Below are 22,112 nucleotides of genomic sequence, written 5' to 3'. Positions count from 1 at the left end.
TTCACTAACTGGAGATGATTTACGGGCAAATGATGTTCCCTAAGTACGCCCATCACCGACTGTAGATTATTTACGGGCAAATGATGTACCTGGAGTACACCCATCACTGACTGTAGAATATTTACGGGCAGATCATTGATGTTCCTGGAGTAGATCATTGATGTTTTTGAAATATGTCCATAATGCACTGACTGTAGATTATTAACGGGCAAATGATGTAACTGGTGTGCGTCCGTCACTGATTATCCAAAGATAATTTACGGGCAGATGATGTTCCTAGAGTACGCCCATCACTGACCCTAGATGATTTATGGGCAGATGATGTACCTAGAGTATGCCCATCACTGACTCTAGATTATACACGGGCAGAGGAGGTGAATTATCGGGTATATTAAAGCCGTGATATTTTTTCTCATTCAAAAGTTAGCTTCAAGGTTAAAGTTTTTGTGCTTTGAAGTGAAAGTTGGGGGGTCCTTCGGATGTGGACTTACAACCGAGACCCCGTGTCACTGCAGGCGTTGGCTTTTACTCCGAAATTTTTTATCATTAAACTGTTGCTTAGATTATCAAATTTGTAAAACTTCTCTTGATTATTGGATAAAAAATTCATGATATACATGTATATGTAGTTTGTCTCCTTTGTAGCATACGGCACACTGTGTATCAGGTTTTGATACTTAAACACGAAAAAGTATCATTTAAAAGCTAAACCCATGTTAGTCATGCATGTACATATATAAATAAGTGAAAGTCTTAAAATGCATTTTATCCACTAAATATAATTTCGGATAACAGTTTCTATCAGCGCCTGTCTTGCTTTAGTAACAACAGCATGGGGTGGTTGCCCTTGCAAGAAGAACATTGAATATTAGAACATTTGTATGAAGTCGGCTCAAAACAGCAGCAACGCGTGTGGAATCCACCTTACTGAATATGATACATGTATAAAGAAGAAGCTTGTGGATTTGGACTCTAAACTTGAATCCCTTGATCGTTATCTCAACAGAGTAAATATGTTTGAATTTTTCATTGATCCTGGCTGAAATCAATTTGTTTTCTTCTGAACTTGAAATGATTATTCAATTATAATTTCAGCTCATCATGTCTCATTTATGGCTGCTCTTGCAAGAAATATAAAACCCGTCGTCGGGACTCTTATTTTTGGCAACGTTTTCACCAATAAGGGAGGAGCTTATAATGGCAGGACTGGTATCTATCCGGATCATACTTCTTTATGGTCACTGTTGGACTTCTAGCTCCTTCCATCTCCATTGGCAGGGACTACTTAAGGATATACATTATGAAAAACGGCAAAATGTCCACTTACCTATTCATCGGACCTGAAGGTTTATGGATCAAAAGATCTGAAAATATCTTAATGGAACTTTCAAAAGGAGACAAAGTAAATCTTTTCATAAATACCCCAGGAGTTGGGGTTTCCCTACATTTCTGGAAACAATGGCTATCCTGGTCCAACTTATCACTCACACTTCTCTGGATTTCTCATAAATTGAAGTGTGCTGTAACTAACTGAAACAATTGATGATAAAGTTGTTAACAAGGAAAATAAATTCGATTACCAGTAATCATGCGCATTAAACATTGGTTTGTTGTATAATGTAGAGTACAGGAAAATTTGAATTGAAATTAAATATTTTACATTATTAACCAAAGAAATTTAATTTCAACTTTGAATATTATTTTAAGGTAAGGTTTGCGTCTCCCTCCAACTTTTATTTTTTTTAATATGCACACATGCCATATATCAATTTATTCAGGGAGATTAGCTTCATCATTTAATATGATTTTCAAAGATATTGCCCGTCTCATTTTTTTAGTAAAAGACGCCAAATTTAACGTATTTCATATTTCACCTCGAATATTATTTTCATTGAAAAAATTGATTTATTTTATTAATTATCAAACTTTTATAATTAAAATGACCTGAATTAGTATAATTCATGCTTCTATTATTTAAACTATTAATTTTCCGTTATCAAAAATGTGAAAAATTGGGTAAAAAAGAAGATTTTTCAATTTTCCTTGATAAAGTGAAACCGTTGCCATGGCAACAAAAATATAAAAATCAACGTTTTACATATCTACCGATTCCATCAAATTCCATGAAGTTATTAATTTGATCATTTTAAATAATTTGAACCAAAAAAATATGTATGTCCCCAATATTATTTCCATGGAAACAGGGGCTATATTATGGGTTCGGAACACAAAAATCAGGCTTTTTCTACACTTATAAAGACAACATTGATATCACCTTGTCATGGTGAATGTTAAAGACTAAATGTATTTTTTATATTGTTTTTAAGCAAAACTTGGCCAAAAATATTCAAAATAAAACTCCTCCTGTGCTACAAGATGGTCTAAAAATTTATTCCATGGAAGAAATCTAGTATTTATGGCAATCTTTACATCTGAATATTCTGATGAAATTGTCCATGAATTATACTGCAACACCTTTAGAAGTACATGTATATGTTTATAAACATACTTCAGAACATGTTGCAACTAACCCAATTAAAAGCCTCTGAATTTGACCTCATGCTGATTTAGTTATTCCAACATGTAGTAATTTCTAGACATCTTCGTAGCAAAATATCTTTATTCAGTTATGTCTCGTGACTATCATTATACATGTATGCCATCTTTTGAGTGAAATGTTGTAAGCATTGCATCCATGAAGCTGCTGTTTTTATAATTAAATGATTTCTTTACTTCGAAGAATAGAAATGCTATCTTGAAAGTAATGTTTGTTTGCCCTCTCTTGACTCTGGGTAAAATTATTGGGTCGGTAGGTGAGAAAATCTTCAACAACATTTCTTTACGGGGAATAAGAGGAATAAAAAGAAAAAATACGGCCCTGCATTGAAAAAAAAATTTCAGTCTGGTCATTTTAGTCAGTCGGTCTGGAGAGGCCGACAACCAAACATATCTTAAAGATGGCCTATTTCTACACTTCATGGACATTAGCTCAATCATTGGATTAGGTAGTCTGAGAATCTAAATTGAAATATCAGACAGAACAAAATAAAGATGAATTCTAAGTGACATCAATTCATACTTTAATGAGTTTACAGAGTACTTCTGATTTCAGAGAAAAGGCAAATTCTGCAAAATGACATAACACTGTCATAAATATTTGTCAAGAACAGGGAAAAAGAAACAATGTTACAGTGATAGATATATCTCCTTGATATCCATGAAATAATAATTTAAATATAAAAAATTTTTCTCCTTTTTAAAATCAAAATACAGAAAAAAATTAAAAGATTATAAATGTAAACAATTTTAAAATAAACTACATGTATTTGTGAAAGATTTTAATTTTAGTTGATTACTAAACTGGTCTTATCATTCCTACTAAATTAACAACCTTTCAATTTCCAAGTGTCATATTTTAAACTGTTAAATGTTCACTGCAGCTTTATTTACAAAACTCATCAGTTTTCAGAAATACTTATTTGAGCATATTAGGTCCTGGTAAGAACAAAATTTAATGAATAAAAATATTAAATTTAATTGTTCATGTATTAATTTCCTTGCAATTTTACAAAATAACCCTTTTAAGAAACTTGTTACTTGTAAGTGTAGACAAAAGCAACCTTCAATTAATACCTTAATGTATACATTTATTTTACTGAAAACAAATTCAAAGATGGACAAACAGAGCATGCACTGCAATCATCACATACACATATTTTCTAAATATATTGAAAACAGCATGTATATACTACCAGGTAGATAGGATGCTGTTAAACATTAAATTTTTTTCTATAATCTATAGACATATAAAAAATATGCATTGGGTACAACAAATCATCATTTCTTTTCCAAATCTCCATTGACTTTGCCATGTCTGGTTCAACATCTTAGCTTGATCCATCCAACTTTCTTTAATATTCTTGAGCTGATATGGGATGACCTCTACTTTGATTGATGGCACAAATCTTTTAAGGAAACACTGAAGTACTTTTTTTTTGTTCTTATCTATTCCAATTAATGACCCAATTGATCTGAAATCATATGTGTTCATTTTTACAATAACATTTAAGGAATTGCATTTTTGGAATTGCATAAGGAATTGGACTGAATTTCATTCACTCAATGAAATGAAATTTCCAATATAATCAATGAAGAATCAATATGAAATTATTGTACAATTTATACATGTAGATTGAATTAGTGAAATGCAAATGCTTGATCAAGAAAATTAATGTTCTTGTCATGCACAATTTGTATTAATTAAAAAATGAGATATTAATTAAAATCAAACCTCATTTAAAAGGTAACTTGAACAATTGAATACCTGTTCCAATAATGTTACAAATATTAGGCCTAAAAAGCAAGGATTTTTTTCATAATTTCTTGAATGAATGCATTTTTATTTTTTGGCAATGTTGGGATATTAGCCACATCCTGACATCCTTGTACCGTTTATTCATCGTTTTTAAATCTGTAGTCAGAAGATCATTCATAACTTTCAGTAAAATGAATAGTTAAATAATTACCTGATGAAAATACTATCAACAATCAAACTGTCAACATCATCATTGGACATGGTCAAATGCACCGTGACTTTTCTTCCCTGTTCGGACTGCATAAAGCATAATACTTTACAGGATACTCTCAGGTCTTTTCTTTTTTCCTTCCCATTCTCACTTAAAATTTTAGTGTAGTGGTGAAGCGAGAAACACACAACAGCACAATGCGTCGATAACTTTCTTCTGATCGGAATGGCCTACAACTTGCCACATTCCGTATCGAAAATAAACAAGTCCTCCTTTATTGGTTCATCCACATGCATCACGCTAATCTCAAAGGCTTTTAAGATTCCTATGCTTTGATTTGTTATAAGACTTTCTCCTTAAAACGTCCTTTGTTTTTAGTCCTAACAATAAGTGACAACAAACATCAAGTATGACAGAGGAAATTCGTTACCGAGATGCTTAGCATCGCTGGTTTAAAGTTGCCTGTTTCAAACGCTTTGGTGATTCGCAAGAGTTATCTCCCTGTTAACGCAAACCTTACCTTAAAGGAAATTTTACTGTCTCTAAAAAGTTCAATAAAGATGAATACGCATAAGAAGTTCACATTTTCTTCTGTCAAATAACAAGGAAATATGATAAAACTTAACAGAATACTCATATCAAATACACCCAAGAAAAAAATTCTATTTTCCATGATTCACTTTTGATGGTAATTTGATGCCTATTAATTTCCAGTATTTCCAGTTGTGGTTTATGTTTGTATTTGTTACTTGCTTCTGAAATACTTCTGCCCCTGTCACTTTCATAAACAATGTAATGTCCATTTCATGTAGAGTCAAATTTATTTTTTACCCATGGTTGACAGATGTTTAATACATCAATAAATTATAAATTGGGAGTTATTATTTTCTGTCAAATTTTATTAGACAAAAGTGTGTACATACACATTTTCCCTTTTGTCACATTTCAAAGTTTAAACTTAAGATCTTCAATTCAATTAAAATTGAATTGGGAATGAAAAACAATCTTATTTTACAGGTGTAATATTTACTTCATGTTATATACATGAAGATGTTTTCTCAATCTCTTACACATCAGTTTACAATAGCCACTAGATCTATCCCATATTCCCGTATAATTCTTCAACTATTCTTTGTTTAAGAAAATTCTGGATCATAAGTAGGCACACCATTGACGTCACTGAGGTTGATATAAATAATACAGCTGTGTCGTCTGACCTTGACCCCAGCACACCACAGGTCAGCCAGTTCATCTGTGACTGAGTCCAAGGCTGAATAAGTACTGTAGTGACCTTTAGTGTTGGGACAGTATATGCCTCCTGTAAAATTATTTATCTGTATACTTATTTCAATAAAACATTATTACAGCAAGCATTTTTAATGTTTACAACAAATTGTTATTCCTACAGCAGATTTAAAATGTATTAAAAGAACATATTGGATATAACAAATTACATGTAAAAGGAATCAAAATTGTTTGTTTGTAATTGTCTCATTAAGCGTGCTTTAATCACATTACTTTATTTCTGTGGAAAATGCAAAAAAAGAATATTATAAAACAGAAATGTTCCTTTAGAATAATCAAGTATGCTTTGCCACTGTTTTTTTTTTTTAAAGAAATTGACTCTGCTTATGCCATTATTGTTGTCTGATGCTTGAATACTTACGGGCGTGGTCAAAGCGATGGATTTGATTCTCTGGGAGTCTTGGTCTCTCTTTTAGTATCCTCATCAAGGTCATGTCTGTCACAATCTCGTGACGAGTTAGATTACCATTTCTCTCTGAAATAGAAGTAAATCCAAAACATAGTGTAACAATCCGAATCAAATAATTTTTTTTTAAGTGTAACATGTATATAATGTAGTAAAAAACAAATAATATTCTACCTAGTTCTTACTAAATGAATGTAGTTAAAGGTATATGCAATGATTGTCACTGACCATACATCCTGAAAATGTCTCTGCCCCAGGGATAGCTTGGTTTCCAATCTTTTCTGCTCCATTCTGGAAAACTGTACACATCAATCAGCTCACTACAAAGAATTTAAAAAATAAGACATCAGAAACACCCTTTTGTTTAGTTTTCCAGTCTTTATGTACCCCCATTTGAAATATACCTTGTTTATATAATATATGAACAGCACCTGGTTTCATTTTTAATTACTTTAAAGTAATTTTTTACCTGGCCAATGGTGTAAGAATTTCTCCCCAGGTGTAAACTCTCATGTGATTGTAGGAGCTGTTACAAGCCTGGTCATTGTAATCGTAGATGATACAAATATCAGATGGGATATCAGGACTGGAAAACAGCAGATGCTCCAGGTTTGCCTTGTCAATCTACAATCATTTCAAACTGAAATTGATACACTTTAAAACAAAGAATTGTGATGGTAATTAATGTTTACTGGTATAAGTTCCTGTTGTATGCATCAATTCAGGTCATGGTAATGTCTATGGTTCATCATTTTTTGCAAGATTTTATTTCAATTTACTCAAAACACCAAACAACAACAACAACAAAATTTGAATTATCTCTCACTGGTATTGTCAATCAGAGTACATGTATATAGAAGATATATATATCTGCACAAATATATATGTAGCATGTGTTAGCTCCTTCAAGAAATCAGCTTTCAGACAGAAAGCATTTCTCATGAATCACGTGAATAAATGAATGGTTTGAAAACATAAATCAATAAATTGCTTCTGGAATAATATTTCAGATTTATATGGAAAAGTTTTCTATTAAAATAAATGTTGATACCATGTGCATTGGCCTAAGAAATATTGCTTTGTTATATCTGCGGGGCTGGCCATCTGGCAAAGTTTCCTCCTGAAGGGCCACCTCATATGCCAGGTTCTCCTCTGAGATTTTGGGACAATGGGTGAATTCCACTCTTCGGATTTTTGGTACTGCATTAAGTTTTACCTCTTTTAAAACCCGACATGCATGACCTAAAACAATATGACAGTAAACCCTTCATGGTTGCAATGAATATGCTTTTAATGAATTCAAACCACAACAGTGATTTTCATTCCCCATTGTTTTAAATGTATAAGCAACCTAACATACATTAAACACATTTTATTATGTTTGTATAACATATCAAAATTGTTCATCCATGGCTATTTGTGATGAGCATCTTTTTCTGTACATATAGCATTTTATACAGACAATTGTAGCTTTAGTGAAATAAATTTCTGAAAAATGGAGTAACAGTTTACAAACTAATCTACATGCAAGAGTTAGTAAGGATTCTTACCTGAGAGTTTGGTCAGTTGAGGACAATCATCAAGAACCAGACAGGTAATTCCCACATTGTTAAGAGACAGAGATATCAGAGAATTGGACTTGAGTTTTAGGATCTACAATCAAAATTTGTTTGTTACAAAATGTACATTGTACTTCCATAATCAAGTACATAAAATTACAAAAGAGACCCATGGCCATAATCCACTATTGATGTCACACCCTACCACTCAGGTCATGACAAAAAAAAATATTGAATATACATGTACATAATAAACTTAAATTTGCCCTTTGCCTAAATATGCTTTGTGGCAATTTTAGTAGCGTTCAGCCCATTGTTTCCAGAGAAGAAGAAAATTTGAAAAGTTTTTAGATGACAGTCAGACAGATGGATGCTAGACAATCTTTGTTCAGAAAAGCACACTTGAGCCTTTGGCTCTGAGAAGTTAAAACTTTAATTAAGTACTGGTAGTTTTACCTGAACATGATCCTCTTCTACCACAGGATCAGCAGTACTTGTGCACTCATCTTTCATGTTGGACTTTGGACCTCCATACTGCCCCAGTTTTGATTGTCTTCCTCTTCTTTTCTTTCCTGAAACAAGCTCCAAACTCAGACACTAAGGTTATAACAGTAAGCTCTAATTCAGGGACAAGATATATGAGCAAGCTCCTTTAAAAATACACTCAAAATTATGACAGCAAGTTCTTCATTGTAAGACAAGTTTTTGAATTTTAATACCATCCACAGGGTGAAACGTTTTTGGTATTTGTTTGCTTTCTGGGATTATTTTTGCATAATTAAGTCCATGTACTTTCCTACTAATTTCTTATAATCATGATAATGTTATCAAGATACCTTTTCTTGTTGGGGAGTCCTCAGCTTGGGACAAAGTTTGTCTGATTTCCTCTGGTTTAGCTTCACAGGATTTATCTACCTTTTCCACTTCCTTTTCTTCTTTTACTTCTTTTTTTACATCACACTCCAGTTTTTCGTCATTTCCTAAAGGACACTGTGTACCATTTTCTATTGCTTGCTCATTATTTTCCGTTCTATGATCACGTCCTTTGTCTCTCTGTTCATCACTGTGACAATCACATTTACAAACAGATTTCCTCTTCCCTTTACTTTTTCTGTGTCTCGATTTCCTTCCTTTAGAATACTTTTTATCATTTTCAATTCTATTGCACACACATTTTGGGCATTGTGAATTGTCCATCTGCATTGCTTTATCATTAGATTCAGTACCATCGTTATTTAATTCAGATCTCTCTGATGATTCTTCTGGGACATTTTGGTTTGCTTCAAGTTTCCTTCGTTTAACAGGTGCCTTGAGTGGATTTTCACCATTTTGTCTTTGGTCATTTGAAGTTCTATCAGATTTTCCCGAATTATGTCTTTGATGCTTAACACAACTTCTGGTTGGTCTCATTCTGGGTGTAGATGAAAATGGAGCCTTCTGGATCTCTTCACTTTTCATGCTCATGCTACAGGTAGCATTTTCAGGTAAATTTTGAGAACTAGTTGTGGCCTTGTCATTATTGATATCTTCTCTTTTACACTCTTCAGACTCTGTATTACTGACATTAGATCTTTGCTCATTTTCCTTCACTACATTGCATCTCTCATTTTGCATAGAATCTGAGCTCTGTCCCATATTCTCATTAACTGTTTCACTCTCATCACCCAAATCCTGCGCCATATTGTCATTTTCCTCTTGAGAATTGTCTTCTACTTCTCTCTCTTTATTTTCTGGTATTTTTTCCTCTGAATCTTCAGCTTCATGCATCACAGCATCTTCACCAGTTTCATTCCTTCTATCTTCATCTTGTGCCCTTTCATTATTCTGGTTGCCTGGAGCATCATTCACATGATCATTAATCTGATTGGCTGGACAATCATTCATGACATTGTTTTGATTGGCTGGAGCATCATTCATGTTATTGATCTGATTGGCTGCAGCATCATTCATTTCATTGTACTGGTTGGCTGGAGCATCATTCAGATCATCATTTTGATTGGCTGCAGCATTGTTTCCTTCATCATTGTTTTGATTTGCTGGAGCATTACCTCCTCCATTTTGATTGGCTCCACCATCCTGTACATTGTTGTTATTGACTACTGGATTTGCTGGAGGGGGATTTTGATAATGCTGATTTAACATGGCAGAGGAAAGCCCCATACCTGTTCCAGCACTTAAGCCAACCCTATAAATATCAGTTGATTACTTTGTTACTATAGATATACAAGAGCTAGCATATACAAAGAACATCTACCAGTTTTCTGTAAAATCAATTTTATAATGTACTTTTTTATATCCCTGATATGTGAAAAACTTGATGTGAAAAGCAGTTTTTTTGAAATGTACCTTGAGCATCCTTTTGGTGGCTCCCTGAACATTTGTTCTAGATGGAGAGTTTGAAGTGATGGAAGAGTAGAGATGAATTCACAAAAATCTTCAATTTTCAAAGCATGACATCTTCTCAATGACAAGTCAGTCAGCTGGTCCCAACATGTCAGATCTAGAAAGCAGAAAATCAAATATTATTGGTCACAATCCTCAAATCATTTAAATTGACACATCCATATCAAAATAATTTGACTGAAAATGTGAATGTTCAAAAATCTTTTCTAAGTTCAAATGTTAAATCATATATCAAAAATTTACAATGTCTTTGTACATTGTAATTTCCTAACCTGTACAAAAAAGTTTCTCCTGAAACTTCCATTTTAGATTCAGAATTTCATGCAATGTATATTTATATCCTAAAACCTTCACTCTTCTGACAAGGAGTAAATCAATGGCTGTTAACAGCCCTAATGGCCAGAAGAAGTTTCCTTACCATGCGTGAACCACTGAGTAGGTCTCAGTATATGAGGACAGTTGTAGATATCTAGGTGTTTGAGCCTGGGGAAGCAAACCCCCACTGCCTTCATTCCTATGTCTGTAATGACTGCTGGGGCCTCCGACACATTGGCCAAACCCTCCACAATCAGATCTTCATTGTCCCATTTATCTAACAAACAATTTCAAGAAAATAAAACAATGCACAAAAAATATGTACAACTTCAATCCATGGCAAATTTTGTGCAGTTACACAATTTAGTGATGTTTCACATTCAATATCTTATACATCTGTCACAGGGTGACAATTACTTGTTTTTATTTTATTTAGTATAATTATTTAGTACAGCTGGTATAGTAAGTTAAGGAAGTAAATAAGATAGCTGTAGTAAATTTCTTTCATTCATTCATTCATACCTGGTCATTCATTGTCATCGTGTTTGTATTGTATTCTGGTTTGTCCGGTGTTCAGTGTCACGTGAGTGTTTGGTTGTCACGTGATTGTCTTGTGGTCTATTATTATCCTAGGTGTGAGTTGTAAAACCAGTATGTATGGGGTGTGGTAGTTATGTACGCATGTGCGAGTCCTGGTATACATATATACTTATGCACGGACTATTCCTTTGTAATCTTGACGATACATTATAGATGTTCTCCTGCGAGAAATCTATGTTATAGCAGTTTAACTAAGAAATTCCTTACGGATTTCTAGTGCAATTTTGTAACTGGTAAGAGTAAATTAATACTTATTCTTATTTTAAACTATTCTAATTAAATAAATATTAGTGTGTGTGAATTTGTACGAGTGTGTCATTTTCATTGCAGGTCACCTTCATTCGTACTTTAGTTTGTACTTCATTACTTCATTTATCATCGTTCCTGCAAATTGTCATCCAATAAATATATGAACCTTTATTGAGGAACTGTGTTGCATTATTATTCCCTGAGACTGGGAGACCCGTGACACATCTTATACATCCATAGTAAATACATCTAACTAAAACATACAATCAGTAGAATGAAAAGTAATGTGCACTGCATTAAGCACTGTCTAATGAACAGAGCAACGAACGTAGTGATTACTGTAATATTTTTCTGGGTATTGGCGGATATCATAAAAGTATGACTTTGTTCAGGTAAATTTTACCATGTAAGCATGGACAGACATAATGTAACATTACCTGGTGCTGGAAAAGAATCAACAAATCCTAGATGTAGTGTAGAAAATGAAGGAAACGAGACATCTGCCATCATCAAGGCAACAAATAGATTGTCTTTGGTCAGAGAAGGCTGGACACTTACTTCCTCAATCCTGAAAAGAAAGGTTTTCCTGAATGTTTTCTTATATTCATCAAATTATTCATGTTTTGAAAGATATTTATTTTTTTTATACTAGTATTAAAGCTGAAATTTAAATACCCAAAGCATACAGGAGAGAGAAACTATTTAACTAATATGAATATTAAATTAAATATACTTTAATGAAATCTTGCACAATATGTCATTACCATTTCCATATTAACTAGAAAACTTTCAATATCATGATAATCATGTATGTTTGGATTTTTATCCTCTTTAAAACTGAAAATTGTCATATTACATACTTTTGAGCTGCAGTTATAATAAGGAAACCAAGATCCATTTCAAGAGCATGCCGACATGCTCCAAATCTGATGCAACGCAACTGACGAAAAGCATTCATCTGCCAGCTATCTTGCACTACATGATGAATTAGGCCCCCTAAAATTGTGAAGAAAATGGTAGCTATATGTCAAAGGTTTTAAGTGAGTTATGTAAATTTTTAAGTGTTTTGAATAATTATTTCAATGAAAGAAAGTAAATAACATTATGACTACTCTCATGATCAATCTTTTAAGTTTCACAAGCATGCATAACTTTTCTTTCAAATTTAATTAAATACTTCACTTGCATAAATTCAAATGAAATTCAGAAGTCTTAAAACATTTTTCATAAAAAAACAAATGTTTTGTAAAGAAAAAGGGCTAGTTTTAGTATTTACCTAGGAAAGGAACACGTAGCAGCTCAAGTCGTGACAGGTATCTGGAGCTTGCAAGGCTTGCAATGAGGGGGACATATTTAATGGCACTTACAGGGCCTGAGCAATGGGCCATAACAAAAGTCTGCAGTTTTGGTGCCATAAACTCACTAAATGGATGGGACTCATGAAAGTGAACCCATCGAAGCTGAAGGTGTCTCAAATTATACATTTTGGGTAGATTTTCAATAACAATGCCATTAAGATGCAAGGACGTAATTTTTGCATTCTCTGCTAAAGTTAATGAAGATGAACAATTGATAGGAAATGTCCCATTCCTGTTTTTAAATGTTCCAAGAATTTCTAACTGTGGAAAGAAGTCCATCATTGCATGGAGAAGCACAACATCTGATATTTCAATTCCTTTCAAATTCCTGCATTCTGACAATGCGTCAATGATTCCTGGCAAAGTGAGCATATCAGCACCACGCTGACGCCTCAAGGTCATAAATCCTGGATGAAATCCATACAGGTACTCGACATCATGACATCGCTTCAAGAAAGCTGTGAGTGTACTGTCGGTCAGGGAGTCGCACATCCAGCCATATATATCCCGCTCTGACATGTCAATCTGTTTCTGAATGCGCAAAAACATGGACACAGCATTTCTGAGTTTGTGGTTCATGCAGTCCATTCTCAGTACATATCTTAGGGGTAAATATCCAAGAATGAGGCAAATAACTTCCAGGGACAGGTTTTGAAAGTAATCTTCATCGCGTACGCGCTGAGCTCGAGTAGTGACATTTTCAATGGTAGAACTAGAAGCTTTCTTCCTCGAACGAGATCTTGCAAGTCTTTTTCCCTTCATCCTATCAGCTCTAAAATAAAGATATAATACAGTACAGAGTATCCAGTTGTTTTTCAGTTAAAAATCTATGTTGGGTATGTCCCTTGAGACCTTGAACCTCCTCAATCACCACAGCTCTGTCATCAATGTTTTTTTTTTTTTTTTTTTTTTTTGTTCTGACTACAAACCGGAAACAAAATGGTGACATGTAAAACATAGAGTGAAAACGGGAATAGTGTTTTTTTACTCCGGGTTAGGCACAGGCACCTGACGTTACTTATTTTTCTTTTAATAAAAAAATATACCCTTACCTTATAATATTAATAAACCGCTTATTAATATTATAAGGTAAGGGTTAATTTTTTTTATTAAAAGAAAAATAAGTAACGTCAGTTGCCTGTGGGGTTAGGGGTCGGTCTTACTCTAGAAAGCAAACATTCAAGAAAATTAAAGGCAAATGTATATATCTGATCTATATAGCTCATATTTATTGTATTTGCTCTTTCTTAATCTCTTATGCAAGCAATCACGGATAGCTAGGCTAAAGGCAAGGGGGGGCTGACCCCCTCCCTTTTTCCAGAAAAAAAAACTTTTTACGCCAGTAAATGTTCATCCCCCCAACCTTTTGTATCGGTATAGCTAAATTAGGATAATGTGGTATTTTTTAATAAAAAAAATTAGTATTAAAAGAAGAAGGGCCCCCCCCCCCTTTCAGAGCGATGCTACTTCACTGTAGAGGGTCAAAATTTTAAAAGAAAATTAATAAGTGTAAAGAAGAATTTTATTTTCAAACAATTCGTTTTAAATCACAGTGCCACACTTACCGGGTAGGTGCATTTAATTTTACAGTAAAACTCGTTCAGTACGAACACAGATATTGCAAATTCACGGATATAGCGAAGTAATATTGCATCCCCAGGTATATAAATGTAACAGGATCCTTATACGGATATAATGAATTACAGATATAGCGAAGTAATTTCATAGGCCCAGTGACTTTGTTATAACCGAGTTTTACTGTATATGGAAACATTTCAAAGTTGTTTGGATTCATTTTTCTTCAAATAACTGATCCTGGGGAGTCAGAGTAAGGCTTTCACCTAATGCATATTTATGTAATGTCATGAATTCTTTTGGCATAGTTACTTGATTGATCGATTGTATGTCGTTTTATGTCCCTTTCCAGATTTATTCACCCTTTTAATCCACCTGGGATTAATTTAAGCTACTCAGTACTGGTACATACAGTGTAACATTTTTTTTTGCAACAACTGTATGCAGTTTTAGCACATCAAACAAACCAGTGTTCAATGTAGGCCTAAATGCTGTCAATCTAAACTAGTAAATACTGCAGGCAAAGGCCCAGAAAAATATAAATTATAATTATTAAATAATTCACAACAAACTCTGCATGTAAACATTTCATTTTATAAAATTAAAAACACATGTAGTTTTTTTAGTAGTAACATTATTTGAGAGAAAGTTAAAAACATCCTGGTGCACATAAAGATCAAGTTCTGGTATTAATATCCAACACAGTCCTTCTTTAATTCATTTAAATTTCTCAAACAGGCGATTCAATTCCTGTGACACTTGTTTAACTCTTTGTAAGACAAGTTCCTTATCTGTAGACAAAATGTGATTCCCAAACTTTTGCAAAAATTTGTCAGGGTGCCACCTTTTCACTTGGTCCCTTAAATATTTCTTTCGAGCCTCACTTTGAGTCAAGTCATGGAAGAGGAATTCTTCTACTTCACTTATACTCTTTTTGAATGGCCATGGAATATCTGAAAAATGAAGTTGCTTTTCCACAATTTTTTCAGATAATTCCTGCCATTTCCTTTCATACACATCCTTTTTGTGTCTTTTGTAATTTTGTTGGGCCTTTTTCTGATTTTCTTCATACTTTTTCCTCATTCTTTCCCTTTCCTGTCTGAGCTTTGAGTTGAAGTCTTCTTCCTGACTCTTGGGTTTCTTGCTGGAGCTTGGTAATGTACTGCTATATTTACGCTTTTTATGAAATTCTCTGTGCATTCTGTCAGACCAATCATTGTAGCTCTCTTGGAAAGTTTCCTCTTCAGATAAATCTGCATAAAAATAAAATGATATTTAACATTCTGCATGTTGATTATGTAAAGCTACTTTATTTTGTGGGGACATACTTTAATTCTGCAGGATCACAAATACATGTATTATTCAATCAGTAGGTAGAAAATTACACAGGTTGTTGGATTGTCTCTGTATTAATCTCAGCGAGATACCCATCTCGCTGAGATTAGTCTCTGTATGTCTTACTTTCACTTTTAGCATGCTGTGACAAATTTCCATGGAAAACATGTGACCTCTTACACAGAATAAATCAATCTGCACAAGGAATAAAGTCTACAGCATATAACAACACATAAATCTGAAATCTTTTTTTGATTTCATGCTGTAGTTTAAAAGTTTTGGGTATTAAGCAATGGAGTTTGGATAAAATAATGAATACAATTCAGTGTTGTTTTTTTTTTCTAAGTGAAAACATCATTTATTTATTCTGTGGCTGCAGAACTTACCACCTGTAAACCTGCTGCCCCAGCCCTCCTGGTACTCATCCTCTAACTCATCAGCAAGTTTCTCCTCCCAGTTCTTCTCAGGACTTTCTCTACACTGCAGGTAAAAACAAGAATTATCAGCTATCTAAAAGTAGATCTGTATTTTGTTCTGTCACAGCAACATAAAGTGCAGAAGCATAAAAGGTCTAATTATACCCCCCGCTTGAAAAGCGGTAGGCTATATAGTAATCGGGATGTCTGTCCGTCCATCCATCTGTCTGTTACACTTTGGGGTACCCATTTCTTATCCACAACTCCTCTTATACCACTGAATGAAATTTAATGAGAGTTTCAGAGAATCTTTATTACATAATGCCATTGTGTACCTCCTATTTTACTTTTTGATATGATATATATTTTGGATTTTCTAGAGCACTTCTATTATATTCATATGGGAGGCGGGGGTATCATTTAGTGAGCTCATTGCTCACAGTAACTCTAGTTTTAATTAGATTGAAATTAAATCAGAGGATAATAGAGCTGTTGTTCTGGCCAAAAGTGTACGAAACAGGTAGGGATTTTTGTCTATTTTGACCTTGAGTCAATATGATAGTCATGGTGCTGAAACTAATGGTGTATGATATTTAAGTAAGATAGCTACCTTCAAAATATGAAAGCTATTTATGAAGAATGGTCTGGAACTGAAACCTTTTAATCACTCCAGGGGTGCTGAAAGCATGTAGGATACATACATTGTGACAATTCATGTATCTTGGTCATTAGACATTTGTTCCAGTGATTAATGATTTTTAATCACACTTTTATCTGTAGAGTAATACTAATGTGTGATAAACACCCATGTGTTTACATTGTGCACTATAGGTGAGATGTTAAAGAGAGAGAAAAACTTTTTTCTGAAAACTATTATTTTATTGACCCAGTGCTCTCCATCACTCACCTGTCCATCTTGTTTCTCTCTCAGCTGGTCCAGGAGATCTCTACAGGTGATATCTTCATGGTTCCTCCACTTCAGGGACTCGGGATGTCGCTCAAGTATTGGCAGAATAAGCTTATTGTAAACTATAAATAGTGTAAGAAGAGTTCATAATAAAATTAAAAACACACGTAATCAAAGATTACAAAGCTCACCTTGACAAATGTTATCAGTGTAAGTACTGCAAATCTCACATCATATTTTCGTAATAGTTAGTACATGTATTTATCCCGACAATAATATTCTTGCAAGTTCTGTTTAACCCCTTACATGGAATATACACATTTCTACACATCTAGCATGAAAAACATACATAGTGACTGTGTAAACAAATATTCATAACTTTTTTAATACTGCATATCTAGGACTAGGAAGTTCATTGGGATTGATCTGTTCCAAAAATTTAACCTGGTCTCTTGTTTGAAAAAAATAGTTCAGATCCAGCGCCCAAAGCAAGTCTGGTAGTGTCCATCCCTAGATGCATCATCCATGCAAGTTTGGTTCAGGTAGGGCTTATAAGTATTTGGGCATGAAAATGTAGGTCAGATCCAGCATCCGAAGCAAGTCTAGTAGTGTTCATCTCTAGATACATCATCCATGCAAGTTTAGTTCAGGTAGGTCTTATAGTTACTCGGGAATGAAAATGTACGTCAGATCCAGCATCCGAAGCATATCTGGTAGTGTCCATCCCTAGATGTATCATGCATTCATGTTTGGTCTGGGTAGGGCTTATAGTTCCTTGGGGAATGGACCTGCTCCAAAAACTTTAACCTGGTCACTCATGTGGAAAATGTAGGTCAGATCCAGCATCAGAAGCAAGTATGGTAGTGTCCATCCCTAGATGCATCATCCATGCAAGTTTGGTTCAGGTAGGGCTTAAAGTTACTTGGGAATGGACTTGCTCCTAAAACTTTAACCTGGGACACCGACGCTGACGCCAACGCCGGGGGTATAGCATAAGCTCATCTCGACTTTGTCGAGGTGAGCTAAAAATTAATGCAAACATATATCTACGAGTACATTACATTAAATATAAAATTTAAGTAAAATTTAAATTTAAGCTGAATATCTCTTATAAAAAAGAAAACAGATTAACTGCCATATTTGTTTTTTTGCTTTCCCCATTTTTCAAGCCCCTATGTAAGCCTCTGACTTCTTCATCGTTCAAGAAAATTAAATGATCAGAACTCTGACATCTGTGTAGATGTATTCTACGTTGCTGTTATTACTACTTAATAGTGAAAAAACTATCAAACATATTATCAAATGTATGCAACACTGCCATGTAAGGACAGAAAATAAGTGAATGTGATCTTCACATGCACTAAGAGCAAACAAAAATGCATTTAAAACAATGAGGTACAATATAAACACTTTGGCATTGTAGGAAACCATACATGACAGATGTAGCGAATGCAAAAGGGTACATACACCCTTGAACTGATATCAAAGAGAGAAAACTATTCAGTCATGAGTGTATGGCTATTTATGAGTCATGTTCAGCTTAAAATATTAAACTGAGTGCAAGATTATAAACATATCTTATACAAAGCTTGTTGCATGAAACTCTCCATACATACTAGAAAACTAATAAAATGAAGATAGAAATTGACCTAAGAAATTAGAATTAACAGAAACTTACTTTCACTAACTTCCAAACTTTGACTTGTCTTTAGGGCTTCCTTTAAAGCAATATGCAGGGCAGTATTACCCTCATCATCTTTGGTGGACAAACAAATTCCCTTCCCAGTAAAATATCTGTGAAATAAAATATTTTTTTTTATCTTTTTTCATTTCATTTTGGTGTCATTGCATAACTCTCTTCACAGTACCATTAACAAGGGCAAAACTATTACATTGTATATATGGACTCAAGGGAATAAAGACCCATAGTTGCCAACTCACCCGATTTCGTCGGGTCACACCCGATTTTTCAACCCATAACCCGATTATTTTTTATGACCCGGCGGGTCATGCTTATCACCCGATTTTTGCCGAACAACCCGAAAATCTCCCGATTTCCGGATTTGGTTCATAAATTAGGTTGCACTTTTAACTTCCAGTTACAACCCAAGCTTAGATCTACGTATAGTCTCGTTCAACCAGACGCTCGGCTGTCTCCGTAAACTCCGACCAGCAGAGCTCTGGGTGGTCGGAGATTTACGGAGACAGCCGAGGGTCTGGTTGAACGAGACTAATCTACGTAAACAATGCCGATGGATTAATTATCTGTGCAGGTGTAAACAATTAACTGGGTGTTGTTTTGACAAATCAATGTCTGAAGTCAATTAAAATGGCTTCCCATAGAACTAGATCGTTATCAGGGCCAACAGGAACAAACTGAACCAAACACATGTCTCTGATTGAACCAAGAAAAAGAGAAACGATAATTATGTACATATCAAGGAATCTTGGGGAAAAAACTTTCATTCTAGATAAAATAATGTGGTCAAAGACAGTGTAGGCCTAACTTCAAATTTAAAACATGTTGCAGTAATTAATTAATTAAGAGAGAGGAAAAACAACTTCAAAACTGAAATTGGTATGCTTTCAAATTTAGCAGAAACTGAAAAGGCCTTTTAAAAAAAATGTACATTTACTTCAGGTCAAAACTGAAATATGAAACCTTCAATTTTCATTTTTAACATGTAAATAAAAAGCAAATATGTATGAATTTTTTTGTCATAGTAAATTAAATCCTTTTTCAATAAAAGAATTCTAAATACACAAATACTTTGTATATATGTATTATAAAATTTAATCATGGTAAATATGTCGTGAATGTCGTTACGCGTTATGACTAGATTTTTTACTTTCCAAATCTGGTCATGACCAGATTTTTACATGCTGGAGGTTGGCAAGTATGTAAAGACCTCAGATTCAAAGCCTGATAAAAATTCAGACATATCAATGACATTGAGAGCACATATGTCATATGTACACAAGCTTAAGTAAACTTTTTCATTTAACAGCACTCTGTTTACCCTTGTGTAAAATATGTGCCAAATCATAACCAGAGCAAGGCAAGAGAAAAATATTACAAAATCATATGACAATTCTTTAGAAATAAATGCTAATGTCTTATGATGAATAAATTTGAGCTTTTTAGTTATTTAATTAATTAGAACTTTCAATCAAAGAGAAGACTACTCTACACATTATTGGGAAAATGTGTTTTAATTTTTTAATAATTCTATTTCTTTTCAACTTGGAATGTAACATATACTTATTCTATTTGGGAAAAGAAAAGACTTTTGCATTTTGGATAGGGCTAATCTAGGACCTACATGGGGCTATGAAAAATTTCTTAATTCCTATAAATGTATCATGGTGTATACATTTGATTTATATAAATGACCTATTTTTTACCTGCAATAAGTTCTGACATATTGATAATTATGCCTACAGTACTTTGGATAAACATAATACAATTTACCTAAATCCAATAAAATCATGGTATTTACAGCAGTAATGTAGAATTGTTCTTCCATTGGTAAACTGAAGGTGTTGGATATCAATATCATGCTTCTTGATGTAAGATTTCAACTTGGCTGGTCTACCATCTTTTATTAACTGTTTTATTCTTTTGCACCATTTTCTCTCCATTGCAAAATTAATTCCATGGAAACTGTTTGAAAAAAAAAAGTAAAATAGAAATTAATGCATGGAATTTTAAACAAAGTTGTATGATTGTACAATGTACTTTACAGTTAAACCGGAGGATGCTTCGAGCGGCATTGCCCAGTAGGTCACAACTCTATCCAAGTCCCAAGTGGTCATTTTTTGAACAAATTTGAACCTACGCTATGTCAGAAAGCTTTCATATTACATGGGTAGCTGCAATAATGTAGCCCTCTCCTTTTTTGAGAGGCCAGAAAACATCAGATTAAAAAAAAATTGGAGAGGGCTACATTATTGCAGCTGATATAAAAAATTATGGTAAAGTTCATTTTTCCTGCTCTAGGGATTATGGAGAAAATATTTTAAATGATCCCACTTTTTTTCTCATCCCTTGGAAGATAGTTTATTTTTGTATTTGTAAGATGACGCCATGATGTGCAAAAATCAAATGTTGAGTAGGCAACTTATTCAAACAAGTGTCTGTGATGCTTCATTTGTCATTGAAAGAACTATTTAAACAGTGATAGCATCATATTAGTGATGATCAAGTTGTACAACAATCATTGAATTCATTCCTTTACCAAGTTCTAAAGTCTTAAAAATCGGATCCGCCAAATGAAATTGTGAAAGGCAGGATCTTGACACCAGTTGGTGTCAATGAATTCCCACTTTTCAATATTGTGTCTGCTATGACTTTCTATCTTGTAAGTCACAATATAAAAGGATAGGGTGGGGTGTTAGGGTTAGAGTCAGAGGAATCTTGGATTAATTTACGAGAAACATAGTTATGCACAGTTACATTCATTAGTAACATATCCTATGAGCGGAATACAGTATACTTGAATATCTGTTTTAGACACCCTCTCTTTCTTTTACTCCAGAGATTACTTTTAAATCTCCCCAGGATCTTCCCTTTTAGTTGTTTATAGTTTTACCCTGTATCTCATGATTTTGTTGCAACTCACCTTAAATGTTCTTTTTTTCCCTTGTCTTGCATCAGACATAACTCTAAAATTGAAATACATCATGTAAACATATCCAACAGAAAATGCAACCATGCCAAATATGAGAGGGTAAGATCTATATCGATTGTCTTTCACCCATCCCTTTCTTTGGAGGTAACGATTTAACTTCAAGTTATTTCTAGTGATAAATCCCAATTTTTGTTCCTTTAATGGATCAAAATCGTTGTTCATCTTAACAGTTCAGTTTTTTATGCTCATATTGAATGTAAGTCAGGTTTTCGACACTGTAACTAAAAATGTTTTCTTGTGACCTTCTTCTTCAAGAGAAAAGAAAAAGTCAAACAGGAGGTAAAATTGTTTCTAAAAAGTACAAAATGAGATCGTGCTTATTCCGGGAGTTAAGTGTAATTTGTTTTATATAATTTATTTACTTGTCGTTTTTTAAATGTCTTATAATCATAATAAGAAAAATTAAAATTTTGAAAATAAGTTTTACGGTACATATCAATAAAAACACGTTTCAATTTTCTTCGGAA

The 22,112-nt window shown here is 33.7% G+C and overlaps 2 protein-coding genes and 1 long non-coding RNA gene across 3 annotated transcripts; all 3 read right to left on the bottom strand.

Annotated features, from left to right (window-relative positions):
* Window positions 1–3,056: 3,056 nt before the first annotated feature.
* LOC134280712 (uncharacterized) lies at window positions 3,057–4,975 on the bottom strand. Its single transcript, XR_009994945.1, has 2 exons — window positions 4,527–4,975; window positions 3,057–4,031 (listed from the first exon to the last, which is right to left on the bottom strand). It is a non-coding gene; the product is annotated as an uncharacterized LOC134280712 (long non-coding RNA).
* Window positions 4,976–5,342: 367 nt separating this feature from the next.
* LOC134280711 (F-box only protein 38-like) lies at window positions 5,343–13,498 on the bottom strand. The gene is made up of 13 exons (XM_062763156.1): window positions 12,640–13,498; window positions 12,224–12,359; window positions 11,801–11,931; window positions 10,618–10,791; window positions 10,143–10,296; window positions 8,633–9,981; window positions 8,253–8,368; window positions 7,788–7,890; window positions 7,289–7,479; window positions 6,707–6,861; window positions 6,466–6,557; window positions 6,193–6,306; window positions 5,343–5,844 (listed from the first exon to the last, which is right to left on the bottom strand). The coding sequence occupies exons 1-13, from the start codon at window positions 13,481–13,483 to the stop codon at window positions 5,663–5,665; spliced, it is 3,741 nt and encodes a 1,246-aa protein (XP_062619140.1). The 5' UTR covers window positions 13,484–13,498; the 3' UTR covers window positions 5,343–5,662.
* Window positions 13,499–14,927: 1,429 nt separating this feature from the next.
* Window positions 14,928–21,886, bottom strand: LOC134280709 (NF-kappa-B inhibitor-like protein 1). The gene is made up of 6 exons (XM_062763154.1): window positions 21,577–21,886; window positions 20,427–20,618; window positions 18,633–18,748; window positions 16,955–17,076; window positions 16,018–16,111; window positions 14,928–15,549 (listed from the first exon to the last, which is right to left on the bottom strand). Exons 1-6 carry the CDS (start codon window positions 21,606–21,608, stop codon window positions 15,014–15,016), a joined length of 1,092 nt encoding a protein of 363 aa, XP_062619138.1. The 5' UTR covers window positions 21,609–21,886; the 3' UTR covers window positions 14,928–15,013.
* Between the last annotated feature and the right edge of the window lie 226 nt (window positions 21,887–22,112).

The sequence above is a fragment of the Saccostrea cucullata genome, unplaced genomic scaffold, assembly GCF_032062105.1.
Source record: "Saccostrea cucullata isolate Sc308-1 unplaced genomic scaffold, CSIRO_AGI_Scuc_v1 ctg15383, whole genome shotgun sequence".
Taxonomy (NCBI): Eukaryota; Metazoa; Mollusca; class Bivalvia; order Ostreida; family Ostreidae; genus Saccostrea; species Saccostrea cuccullata.
Note: the sequence above shows the minus strand (reverse complement) of the source record. Positions and strands in the feature narration are given on the sequence as shown.

Bases quoted from the DNA above. Each gene is read 5' to 3' on its own strand.
- LOC134280711 (XM_062763156.1), bottom strand. From the start codon at position 13,483: ATGAAGGGAAAAAGACTTGCAAGATCTCGTTCGAGGAAGAAAGCTTCT. The intron at 10,792-11,800 runs GTAATGTTACAT...ATTGTTTGTTAG, and splicing joins TGATTCTTTTCCAGCACCAG to ATAAATGGGACAATGAAGAT. The intron at 7,480-7,787 runs GTAAGAATCCTT...ATATTGTTTTAG, and splicing joins TCAACTGACCAAACTCTCAG to GTCATGCATGTCGGGTTTTA.
- LOC134280709 (XM_062763154.1), bottom strand. From the start codon at position 21,608: ATGCAAGACAAGGGAAAAAAAGAACATTTAAG. The intron at 18,749-20,426 runs GTAAATTGTATT...TTTATTTCACAG, and splicing joins CATGATTTTATTGGATTTAG to ATATTTTACTGGGAAGGGAA. The intron at 15,550-16,017 runs GTAAGTTCTGCA...ATTTTTATGCAG, and splicing joins GGGCAGCAGGTTTACAGGTG to ATTTATCTGAAGAGGAAACT.